The 12,635-nt window shown below is 41.9% G+C and overlaps 1 protein-coding gene across 1 annotated transcript in view; it reads left to right on the forward strand.

The window, feature by feature from the left end:
- Positions 1-12,275, forward strand: part of cpeb2 (cytoplasmic polyadenylation element binding protein 2) — a gene marked incomplete at its 3' end in the record, with an annotated part of 12,799 nt that extends 524 nt beyond the window's left edge. The window contains exons 2-8 of the mRNA XM_080032684.1: positions 1,952-2,042; positions 10,153-10,326; positions 10,659-10,748; positions 10,931-11,049; positions 11,150-11,264; positions 11,542-11,723; positions 12,048-12,275. Of these exons, the coding sequence (XP_079888810.1) occupies positions 1,952-2,042; positions 10,153-10,326; positions 10,659-10,748; positions 10,931-11,049; positions 11,150-11,264; positions 11,542-11,723; positions 12,048-12,275 (999 nt within the window). The remainder of the gene's footprint in view (positions 1-1,951; positions 2,043-10,152; positions 10,327-10,658; positions 10,749-10,930; positions 11,050-11,149; positions 11,265-11,541; positions 11,724-12,047) is intronic.
- Positions 12,276-12,635: the final 360 nt, after the last annotated feature.

The raw sequence follows: 12,635 nt of genomic DNA on the forward strand, positions 1-12,635 counted from the left end.
GACACAGAAACTGAAAGCAACAGATTCTCTAAGAAGTGTGTAGATTAGACCATTACCATAAAAGGCCCCAGCACTGTTGGCATTTCAAACAAAAGAGGGGCAGAATGAGAATGATTGGCTCTGCAGCTTTTACTAAAGGTGTAACACAGTGGGGGCTGGGATGTGTCTATTTCAGGAAACTAACGTGTGGAAGGTGAGATCAGTTTCAGCTTCAGGAGACTCTTTCTGTGCAAATCCAAAGGAACCATTAGTTCCATTTTATTCCATGTAATATCTGCCTATTTTGTTTGTTTGCTTAGAAAGCTAGCTAAAGGCTAACATATCTGACATATCTGACAGGTGGTCATCACATGCTGCTGTATTCTGTGTGATGTAATTACATGTTAGGGCCTCTTACTTTCCTCATCAGGGCTGCAATACAGTCAACATGATCACCATTTTGGTTAAGTGTTGATCAGATCGCAAATATTCTCTTTGTTTGCAGCATCTCCATTGGTTTTCAAGTTAGTTTTTATCTTTTTAAAATTCAAAAAAAGGCTTATGCTCTTTGTTTTTCTTTGGTTATTTGAAGTCATCAGACTTGTATCTACCTGTGACTTACTCTTACAGGCTTTCACTGTCATATAGGTCAAAGCACACGGACTGCCTATAAGTTTACTGAACAGTATATGAACTCATAGAAAGAGAAAAAAGGACAGTTTATAACGCAGGACTGCCGCGGTGGCTGCGTATATTAAATAGAATAATTCGAAGAATGAATGGAAGACTTAAATGATTTCAAATGGAAAAGATAGTCACTGTGGCTCATTCAGACTCAAATCATGACATCACCTCAATAATTGCCGTACTACTGTTGCTATGAGCTAAAATTATTAGTGATATCAGTGCCAAGAAGTACAACGCTTCCTATTCCAGGAAACAGGCCCGACTCCATGGATTGTTAATTTCCATAAACAGTGGTGGGACACGAGAATTTTTCAGATTCCAAGTCTTTTCCTTCCTTCCTTTCTGTTTAATGTTTGGCAGTCAGTGACAGGTCTCTGCTGTGTCATGTTTGAGACATCACCCAGAGGTAGACAGAGAGAGAGCTTTTTACTTACTATTGACCTATTCTTAAAGGTAAAACACCACATCCACCATGCTTTTTCATAGAAGTATGTTTCATTTCCATGTGCGTTACATATTTTCTCACGTGAGGAAAGAGGGGCGCTTACCAGACGTCTGCGGGCCGCTCCTCGTCTCTGCCACTACTAGCACAACACACCCAGAATCTGCACGGTCAAGTAAATCGAGTCAAGTTGCATTGTGGGAAGTGCAGGCAGGCACCAGGTTTTGACAGGGAAATAGAAGGACAATACCCCTTGGTGTAATCATGGCTATATTTGAGCTTGTATCAATGCTATGCTATGCGGTCCATTATAGGAATTGCTGTAATGCCATGTACCAAAGTAACTAAATGGAAAAGCAAGGCAAAAGTGCATTTAGCAAACTATAATCACGTCACTATCAAAGTATGAAGAATGGACTTTCCCGATATTATTATGCTGGGTTTGGTAAGGGCAGGTTAGGCGCTCTGTGCAAGTCACCAGAATATTATATAAAAAAAAAAAAAAGACTCGCTAACCCCGAGATGAATGCCACTCCTGTTTTTAATATCCATTCTCTCTAGGAAAACAAGCCCCGAAAACATTCCAGTGTGCGCTCACACACATATATACCTTCAGACTCCTGGAGTGAATAAATATGGAAAGAATGTTAAGCCAAGCGTGAGCTCCTCATTCTTTTAAATCTCTTACATATTAAGCCCACATACCCCACACTCCAGAGGCTTTATTGTTCATAAGCCAAAAGGTGAGGAGGCAGACATGCAGTGTGTGTGACGTGTTATTGTTTTGCTCAGCTCTAGCTCTAGATGATATTAAAAACCCAAACGCTGTTTTGTTTTTGTCAGGACCGCACCAGAATGTATGACAGCCTGAACATGCACTCACTGGAGAGCTCTCTGATCGACATCATGCGAGCCGAGCAGGACCCAATGAAAGGTAAGATTGCCTTTTCCACTTTCTCTCTCTGTCCGTTTGAATGTGTGTGTGTGTGGGGGTGGTCGGGGGGGTCAAAGGGAAAGGTGATCGTGTTCAGGGTTTGGGTTGGCGGATGGCCCCTGGACGTCTGGCTGAGTGACTGGGTTGCGTTGAAGTGACAGGGGCCCCTGTTTGCTCCAGGAGCCGTGCTGTTTTTTCCACACACACACACACACACACCAGGAGCTTATTTTCTCTACCCGCTGAGAGCTTAATACTTCTGCCACCAGCTGCACATTTACGCGACCTTCCGAGCTCTGATCCTGTTGCTACTTTAACCTGGGGCAGCCAGCAGCACACACACACAGCTGAGGAAGGACTAGTAGAGAGAGACATGTGATGGGACTTTTGCACAGATGTTTTTATTTGTATTTTTATGGAAGATCAGGCATGTGCGTAATAATAGCGCACATGACTTTGTTCTGCTAAGAGATATATAAATAATCCTGGGTTTTTCCTCTAGAATTCTTCCTTTATGGTATGGCGGCAGGAAGCAGAGAATGTACTATGTAGTGTGACACCTTCCTTTGGGCCGCCCGGGCTCAGCTGCTTGGACATCAGAGGAGCAGTAGTGTCAAATAACTGCAGCGCTCTCAAGCCTTCCTCTCCTGCCTGTAGATCATTTACAGCCTCACAGGGCCAGCTAGACTTTCACTTTTAAAAATATGACCCAGAAATAACAACACCTGGTCAAAACCAAAACCATGCATACGGTCCTTATGTGTTGCCATGATATGTTGTAGAAGCACCACCAGTTCTCGAGCGGCTTTGGTTGTTTGTATTCCACCATTAAAGACCCCCAGCTTAAATCAGGACGTAGCCTGCGTGCACACTCCTTTCTCGGGTGAGTTCCTTGTTTACCCTGCCGAAGCAGATGGAGAGGACATGGACCAGTGTGCACAGCAGAGAGAGAGGGAGAGAGAGAGAGAGAGAGAGAGAGAGAGAGAGAGAGAGAGAGAGAGAGAGAGAGAGAGAGAGATGTGGACTAATTTTAGATGTGATGTGATCACACTTTCACACACTGTGTGGACAGCCAAGAGAGGAGAACGAGAGGAAAAGGAGAGCTTGCGAGTGTGGCTCTGCCATTTATAGCATTGGCGTGGCTGACACAACAGTGTGCAGTATTCTGACTAGCTGCTCCAATACAAAGGATCTCATGAAGCAAAACATGGAGTTCTACAAGTTGTCATTTAAAATAAAGGTTAGCATGCCACTTACTGGTGCTGTTTAATATTTAAAGATTGTTTATAGATTTTTAACATTTCTGACTTTAGTGCCACCCAGTGGTAGGATCAAGAAAGACATTGACATCAAGCAATACAAGCCTCTACTTAGTGAGTAGATTAGAATAGCAATCGTCACCGGTTTTATGTAATATTTCTGCAGACAAAATCTTCTGCCATCAGAAAAATACTATAAGGCAAGGCAAGGCAAGGCAAGTTTATTTATATAGCACAATTCAGACACAAGGCCTCTCAAAGTGCTTTACAGGGGCAAGATTAGAATACATAAAACACATTATAAAACATTTAAAAGATTAAATGACATTAACATGCTACGGATCAGGGCTTTAATACTTGTGTTCATAGTGACTTCACTTGATTGAACTCGAAATAAAAACTACGTATGTTTATTTTGAAATGAATTAAAAGGTATCATATAAGATGACGATCATTTTTTTTTGTCCATCCAATAAATGTTATATTTCATTGATTGCCTGAATGTGCATTCATAAACGTATGAATCAGTCAGCTGTAAGATCACAGCTCATTGCTGGTTCAATTCTTGGAGCTGAACAGTCCAGACACTCCTGTCTCACTGTTTAGCTGTTGATGAAAACAAAAGAGTTTTGTTCTGCTGAGTTTGCTCTGATTTTCCGTCGTTATTTCAACTCAATTTATCTTTAGGTATAGGGAGAGCTTTTTTCCTTTTGCTTTGTTGACAGTAGACATGTGATAAGGCTGCTTCAGCACACTCATAGGCAGGCCCTGTATTTTTGTGTGTGTGTGCGTGTGTGTTTGTGTGTTCTCGCTCCTGTGTACACACAGTGGCCTCACCCTGTCCTCTCCATCTGCTCTGTGTCTCATCCCTATGTGTGTGTGTGTGTGTGTGTGTGTGTGTGTGTGTGCGTGTGTATTTCTCATGTCAGGCCGTGTGGGATGCCCTAACCCCGGGGCTGACGGCCTGCTCATGCTCAATGGTAATTATCTCTTAGCACCATCTCACTATGTTGTGAACTTTCAGCGTCTCCATCCAGCTGTTTAGGTGCGCGTTTTCAATTCGCTTAAATAGACGCATATCTCAGGGTAGAGGTGTAAGCGCCACAACAACGGGAGACACAGTTATTATGACGCTTCCTCTTAAGCCTTTTTAGATACACTCAGTTTACTCACAATAGGGTCACACTAGTTGACACATGGTAGTTCTTTTTTAAGAGAAATGCATATTTACCAGTATTTGTTCAACAGTTTTTTTATTTTTTTTATTTGAACAAATCCATAGAGAATTTTTTTTTTTTTTAAAGATTTTTTTTGGCATTTTTATGCTTTATTGATTGTGTAGAGACAGAGTTGAAATGGGGCAGAGAGGGGAGTGACATGCAGAGAACGACCGCGGGCTGGAATCGAACCCGGGTCCGCTGCTGGCCGAGGCCCATGGGGGGGGACGCCCTACCAACTGAGCTAAGGGCGCCCCCCATAGAGAATATTTGTATAAAGTTCCATCTGTCATTAAACTCAGTATGCAGTGCCACTCTTGGCTTTAGTAAAAAAGCAGTGTATTTAGTTTTTGGAGCATTACCATTAGTGTAGTCACTGGTGGATATGTGCCTTTTCTACATTCAAATATACCTTTTGCTTTGTGATGATGCTCAAGTTATCAATCGTTATACTAAGTCACATGAGAACATTGAATGCACCACAAGTTTTTCCTCCTGAGACCCGGGAACAGGCAATTCATTTTTGTCCTGTATTGTTGGCTGATGGTGTGGCCTTCATGGCCCCATCATCATCATCATCAACCTTTATTTAAACAGGCAAAAATTGCTAAGAAACAATGTCTTATTTAAGCAATGGCCTGGTAGGAGGTGAATGACCTCCTGGGGGGAAAGGGGAGAGGGAGAGAACAAGACAACACTGTACTATAGCCAGTAAAATCACACATAGACAACAATAACATATTCAACATAGCAACAGAAGTTAGACAAACAGCAGTAACATACAGCATAGCAATAGATAAATGTACTAGATCACGGTGAGCTTAGACTGAAGCAGCTACAGGTGTGCTTTATACATTTTGTTAGGGCCTGTTTGAAGAGTCTAACAGAGGTAAAGGATTGTAACTTTAGGGATTTTTGAAGTTGGTTCCAGCTGTCAGCGGCCGCAAACTGGAAGGAGGAACGGCCCAGGGAGGAGTATGCCCTAGGAGCATTTAACAGAATGAGGGGGGCAGAACGGGTGTTGTGTGTAGGGTGGGGGCGCAGGTGAAGAAGCTGAGTTAGATAGGGAGGAGTGAGACCTAGAAGAGTTTTAAAAACCAGCATCAGCCAGTGGATGTTGCGCCTGATGTCCAGGGTTGGCCCCTGTTGTCCCTTTTACCGAGGACATCCAGGGATTTGTCAGTGATCTAACATACAGTCATATGAAAAAGTTTGGGAACCCCTCTCAGCCGGCATTATAATTGACTCTGCTTTCATAAAAAAAAGATAAAAGTGGTATGTCTTTAATTTACCAGGAACAGCTAAGTACTGGGATGTTTTCCAAACAAAGATTTTTTGAAAAGCAGTATTTGGTTGTATGAAATAAAATAAAATGTGAAAAACTGGCTGTGCAAAAATATAGGAACCCTTGTGGTTTTGTTGATTTTAATGCCTGTAACAGCATGTAAAACTGATGACTTTAAACACAAAGTTGGTTGGATTATGTTGTTAAGCCTTGAACCTCATAGAAATGTCTGTTTAATCATGAGAAAATGTATTGTAGGTGCCTAAATGCAAGTTGCACTTCTCTTTGACTCTCTGCTGAAGTGAGACAGAATGGGATCATCAAAACAGCTCCCAAAAGATCTGAAAAACAAAGATTGTTCATTGTCATGGTTTAGGGGAAGGCTACAAGAAGCTTTCCCAAAGGTTTCAATTGTCAATTTCGACTGTAGGGAACGTTGTCAGGAAATGGAAGGACACAGGCATAGTGGCAGTTAAACCCAGGCATGGCAGACCAAGAAAAAAACAGGAGCGGGATAGGTGGAGGATTGTGAGAATGGTTGCACACAATCCACAGATCACCTCCAAAGACCTGCAAGAACATCTGGCTGCAGATTGTGTATCTGTACATCGTTCAACAATTCAGCGCAATTTGTACCAAAACATCTGCTTTTTATAAAGACCAAATAACTTCATTTTTGTCTCATCAGTCCAAAGCATTTTCTTCCAATATGAAGCTGGCTTGTCTAAATGAGCTTTTGCATACTCCATGCAACTGTATCTGTGGCGTGGGCGCAGAAAGGGCTTCCTTCTCATCACCGGGCCATACAGATGTTTTGGTGCAAATTGCACTGAATTGTTGAACGATGTACAGATACACAATCTGCAGCCAGATGTTCTTGCAGGTCTTTGGAGGTGATCTTTGGGTTGTGTGCAACCATTCTCACAATCCGCCGCATATGCCGCTCTTGTACTTTTCTTGGTCTGCTAGACCTAGGTTTAACTGCAACTGTGCCTGTGTCCTTCCATTCCCTGACAACGTTCCTTACAGTAGAAATTGACAATTGAAACCTTTGGGAAAGCTTCTTGTAGCCTTCCCCTAAACCATGACAATGAATAATCTTTGTTTTTAAGATCTTTTGGGAGCTGTTTTGATGATCGCATTCTGTCTCACTTCTGCAGAGAGTCAAAGAGAAGTGGAACTTGCATTTAGGCACCTAAAATACCTTTTATCATGATTAAACAGACCTTTATATGAGGTTCAAGGCTTAACAACATAATCCAACCAATTTTGTGTTTAAAGTCCTCAGTTGTACATGCTGTTACAGGCATTAAAATCAGCAAGACCACAAGGGTTCCCATATTTTTGCACAGCCAGTTTTTCACATTTTATTTAATTTCATAAAACTAAATACTGCTTTTCAAAAAATCTTTGTTTGGAAAACATCCCAGTACTTAGCTGTTCCTGGTAAATTAAAGACATACCACTTTTATCTTTTTTGTGTGAAAGCAGAGTCAATTATAATGCCGGCTGAGAGGGGTTCCCAAACTTTTTCATATGACTGTATGTGCAGTTGGAACTCGACTAGTTTATTTGTCTGCTTTTTCCAACGTGCTTCCATCATAACCGACACATCAATTTGGAAAAAAACTAAAGTTGAGTGGTAGAAAGTGTCTAGAAGTTAAAAACGCTTTGGCTTTGTCTGTGACATCTGTAGAGACATAACAAAATATATTTTAAAGATTCTTTTTTTGGCATGCTTATGCATTATTACATAGTTTGGAGAGACAGAGGTGAAATGGGGAAGAGAGGGGAATGACATGCAGAGAACGACCAAGGGCCGGACTTGAACCCTTGGTTTGCTGCTTCGGAGGACTGAGCCTCTATGGGGGTGGGGGCTCTAACCACTACACCACAAGCGCCCCCACCCCCACACACATGTGCAATGTCAGATGTTCGTCTTGGTGTCCAAAATACATGATAGGCTGTGCTGTTTTTTTTTTTTTTGCTGTATTGTTTATTTTATCTGAAGACGTGAAGGAAAAAATATATAATTCTTGTACTGGGTCTAAGGATGATACAAGCTAAGCTGTCCAGAGCACTTGTTTTTATTTGATTTGAATGACATCTTATTTGACAGATTACATTGATAGGTTGTTAGATAAAGAGGTCCTGAGATAACTGAATCTTCAACTCTGTATTTTTCTACATGCAGCCAGAGGCTTTGGGAGACGTCGAGGTAAACTCTTTCTAACATCATGTCTTTGTCCTTGTGGCTTGTTCTCTTGTGGCATGCTTTATTGCTTGAATGAAGACCAAACTGAGGGCCGCCTTAAGCCTGGAACCAGATGTCTTTCTGTTATTAAATTCAGGAACACATTGATTTTTGTGTATTTTGTGCGGTTTCGTTGTTAAGTAAAAGAATTTGCCCAATAAATCCTTAAAAAAGAAAAATATACAACAAAAATACTTTATGATTGTACAGTATGCGTTTCCAGACATGAATGATGTCACAGATTTTAAGTTTGGTCATGTTTATTTGAAGCACTTTGGTCTGTGCCCCTCTGCTCTATGGAGCCCCAATGTCGTCAATATTAAATACATCAAAAAAGACATTATGAAACAAAACCACATGAAAAGGAATATCATTTGTGTAATAATTGAAGATATTTTTAAACTAAACTCATTATTGAGGTATATTCATAATCAGAATTGTTGGATTGTATATCATTATCATTTCATTATACACTTGTGTTTTGCAAAATTCACTTTTTCATAAGTCTGGTTTTATTTCATAATGGCATTTTCCCCAATTACACTTATAGTTTTTTTTTGTCAAGTTTTGTTTCACAACGCCGCTGTTAAGAATGATCTTTCATTTGTAAGGTGTTCGCCCATTGTCACTCATAAGCTTACTAGCTAACGTTAGCTAGAGCAATAGCAATACTGAATCAAACATGTAGAGGTGTTGGACATTGGCACAAAACACAGACAGTATCTAAAACCTTTTTAGCTTAAGCCTTAGCAGCTAGCTTAACATGGCTGCACATGCTATTCTAGCTAGCTGAAGGATAGTAGTGTAGCCACGGTATGTTTTACACAAGCAACTCTGTTATTATTCTGATCCAAAAGGATTCCAATTATATATTATTCAATTCTCCTATGGCAGAACACTTCTGGGGGACCTTAAAGGTGTTTCGAGGAACTTTCAGTGTGTGTGTTTTTACAGCGCCAGCTGTTGTTCCTGGGTGAGCGTACCCATGAGAAAGGCATTGAGAAAAACTATATACATATAGTATTCTTTGTGCTGATGGTCTTGCTTGCTGTTACATTTCTGATCATCAGAGGAAAAATTAGACTGTTACAGAAATATTTAAAAGTTCCCTATAGCACCTTTAAAGGAAGTGATGAACTCACATAGCCTAAAGAGACCCTACTCTCTTCCCATAGTTCACATCCTGGGTCTCCTTACCTAAGATCAGGTGGATTCCTCCCATTCACTTTAACCCACCTCACAACGCAGCCTAATCAGCCCACTAGGTTGTGTAGCCGTTTCAAGCTAAACAAATATAAGCAAATGTTAGTTGTTGTGTCTTTATACTGCAGTCAAATGATTTAGAAAATTTTGACTAGTGTCGTTTCTCTTGCTATCAGGAGCTTACCGGCAAATTCCGCTGGCATTTGTTGAGCTTTCTTTCTTAGGACACACGCATGTGATTGGCTGAGAGATGAGGGGGATGTGCAACACAACTGTCAAATGAAAAGCGATATTGTTAGATAACACTTATTCTACCATGAAATAAAAAACAGAAACATTAAGAGATAGCATTTTGAATTTCAAATGGTGAACATTCTAATATGAATGTTTAAAGAAATAATGAGACTTACCAGATTGATTTAGAATCTAAATCTAATTTATTGAAATATTCCTCACAATATGTTTACTTTGATATACAGTATATTAAGCAATTTATTGATAAGATAAGTTTTTTATGTAACCTTGAACACTTTGGGGATCCATACCGCTCAACGACTTTATTAACAGCTTTGCTCCACACAGCCTGCCTTTGCACTGCTGCTATATCTCACAGTGGACACACATAATTCCTCACTCTAAGCAGGCACTTTGTCTCAAAAACGCTCGGGCGTTAAACTGTAATAAAAAAGCAGAATCATTCTCCTGAATACATCCTCTCCTGTGAATGTGTCCTTGTTACCTTGTCATGGCAGAGATGTACAGCACAGAGGTACAGAGAGGCAGACACCTTAACGTACATGTCTGTGCTGCTTGCGTCTGCTCTTGTGTGTGCTTGTGTGAATGTCTCATTTGCTGAAGCCTTAACTACTCTTTTGTTTTTTTCTTCTACAAGGCCGCTCCTCTCTTTTCCCTATTGATGACAATCTCCTCGACGACGGCCACGGCAACCACTGTGTCCCGGGAGTCCTCGGCGGGCCCAACTGTTACCCCCACCAAAACGGGGAGCGCATGGAACGCTTCTCCCGCAAGGTGTTTGTGGGAGGCTTGCCCCCGGACATAGATGAAGGTGAGGAGGACGTCTAAATCAAAATCTCTCCCTGCGTTCCAATCCCCATACTTCCCTACTATTTAGTATGCCAGAAAAAGATTTAGGATGTCCCAATACATGCATGTCAATTGTAGTATGACAAAAATACCTAGATGCCCCACTAACTCCAATAGCATTTTGTATCTGTCTTTATTCTTGACATTTCTCGACATAATAAAAAAAAAAATCTTCCTTATCTGATTCTTAAACTTTTGGATTGGATTGGATTTGCGAGATTGTTCTGGGGTGCTTTTTGCTTCTCCTTTTCTTTTTCATTTCATCACCTGTCTGTCATTTCTTTTTCTACTCAGATGAAATAACCTCAAGCTTCCGACGCTTCGGCCACCTGGTGGTGGACTGGCCACACAAAGCAGAGAGCAAATCCTACTTTCCCCCCAAAGGTATTGACGAAAGCATATTACAACATACAGTACATTCATTGATCCTAACCCCTATCTATATTGAGCGTGGATGCTGTGTAGCAGTGTAGCTAATGACAAAGCATCATCTGATAAACCAAGGTGTTATTTCTATGCGTTAAATTCACACTCTGAGCCTGTGGATGTGTGTGTGTGTTTCCTAGGATACGCATTCCTGCTGTTCCAGGAGGAGAGCTCGGTGCAGGCTCTGATTGAAGCGTGCATGGAGGAGGATGGGAAGCTCTACCTGTGTGTCTCCAGCCCCACCATCAAGGACAAGCCTGTGAGTTTATGCACTTCACGCTGAAAATAAACAGCTCCGTTCTTATTTTTTTTTATTGAATAGACTGAGAATGCATTTTAAATTTTAAATTTGACTCCAGGTGCAAATTCGCCCTTGGAACCTGAGCGACAGTGACTTTGTGATGGACGGATCTCAGCCCCTCGACCCCCGCAAGACCATCTTCGTGGGGGGCGTCCCTCGTCCCCTCAGGGCAAGTAAGTACACTCTGCTTTCTCTTGCCATCCTGCAATTTCACATTGGTTTACGAATAAGTACTTTAGATTCGCGCTATATACAGTATATTGTATATCGCTATAAATGATCAGCATCTGAGATCACACCTCCCATCCACAGCCAGAGTCTGTCATCTCCTCTGCCTTTCCTTCTACAGTGTAACTCCCTCCCCTTCTCCCACACCTGTCCTCTACCCCTTCACTCATCTAAGTATATATTCTCTTTTGTTCTTTCTTTCTTCTCTCCCTCCCTGACCAGTTGAGCTGGCCATGATAATGGACCGTCTGTACGGTGGGGTGTGCTACGCGGGCATTGACACCGACCCGGAGCTGAAGTACCCAAAGGGGGCGGGGCGAGTGGCCTTCTCCAATCAGCAGAGTTACATCGCCGCCATCAGCGCCCGCTTCGTCCAGCTGCAGCACGGAGACATCGACAAGCGGGTACAGCCTCCCCTCCGTTAACAACTACAAAAATAAGTGTAAAAGACTCATCGTGAGGATGTGCCATTCACACAATTTGTCATTACAACTGTGTGTGTGTGTGTGTGTGTTTGTGTGCATGTGTGTGTGTGTTTGTGTGGGTGCGTGTGTGTGTGTGACAGCTGGTTGCTATGGTGAGCCAAAGCTTCTTAGTGCTGATTGAATTAGCCTCCCTAACAGTCTCTGCTGCTGCAAGCCTGGGGCTTTTGATGAGCATTCACATTATATATTTCTTTCAGTATGTATTCATGCACTTTCTTCTCTGACATGTGTGTGTGTGTGCAGGTGGAGGTGAAACCGTACGTCCTGGATGATCAGCTGTGTGATGAGTGTCAGGGTGCCCGCTGTGGGGGGAAGTTTGCTCCCTTCTTCTGTGCTAACGTCACCTGTCTGCAGTACTACTGTGAGTTCTGCTGGGCCAACATACACTCCCGCGCCGGCAGAGAGTTTCACAAGCCCCTGGTCAAAGAGGGCGCCGACCGCCCGCGCCAGATTCACTTCCGCTGGAACTAGAGACGAGACCGCTGCCGTGCTGACACGGTCAAAAGAGAAGGGAAATGAAACACTGGCTAACACGCTCTGCCTCCCACTTCTCTCCTAAGCTACCAGTATAATCCAGTACGTAACACTATACAGTATAACATAAATATATATATACATCTATATATCTTTTGTAGCAGCCAAACACCACAAGCCTCAGTTTTTCACCAAAACCCCCGCTCACATCTCAGGCTCTGACCACTCTACAACTCTTTTGTGGTACTTTCATCTTTTTCTAAGAGGAGATTTAACAAAAAAATAGATTGATTTTTGTAGGTTTTTTTATTCTTATTATTTTTGTATGTGAGATATGGGACGAGTAGATAGGGGAAT

The sequence above is a fragment of the Ammodytes marinus genome (genome assembly GCF_949987685.1).
Source record: "Ammodytes marinus genome assembly, chromosome: 8".
In the NCBI taxonomy this organism is placed as follows: domain Eukaryota; kingdom Metazoa; phylum Chordata; class Actinopteri; order Uranoscopiformes; family Ammodytidae; genus Ammodytes; species Ammodytes marinus.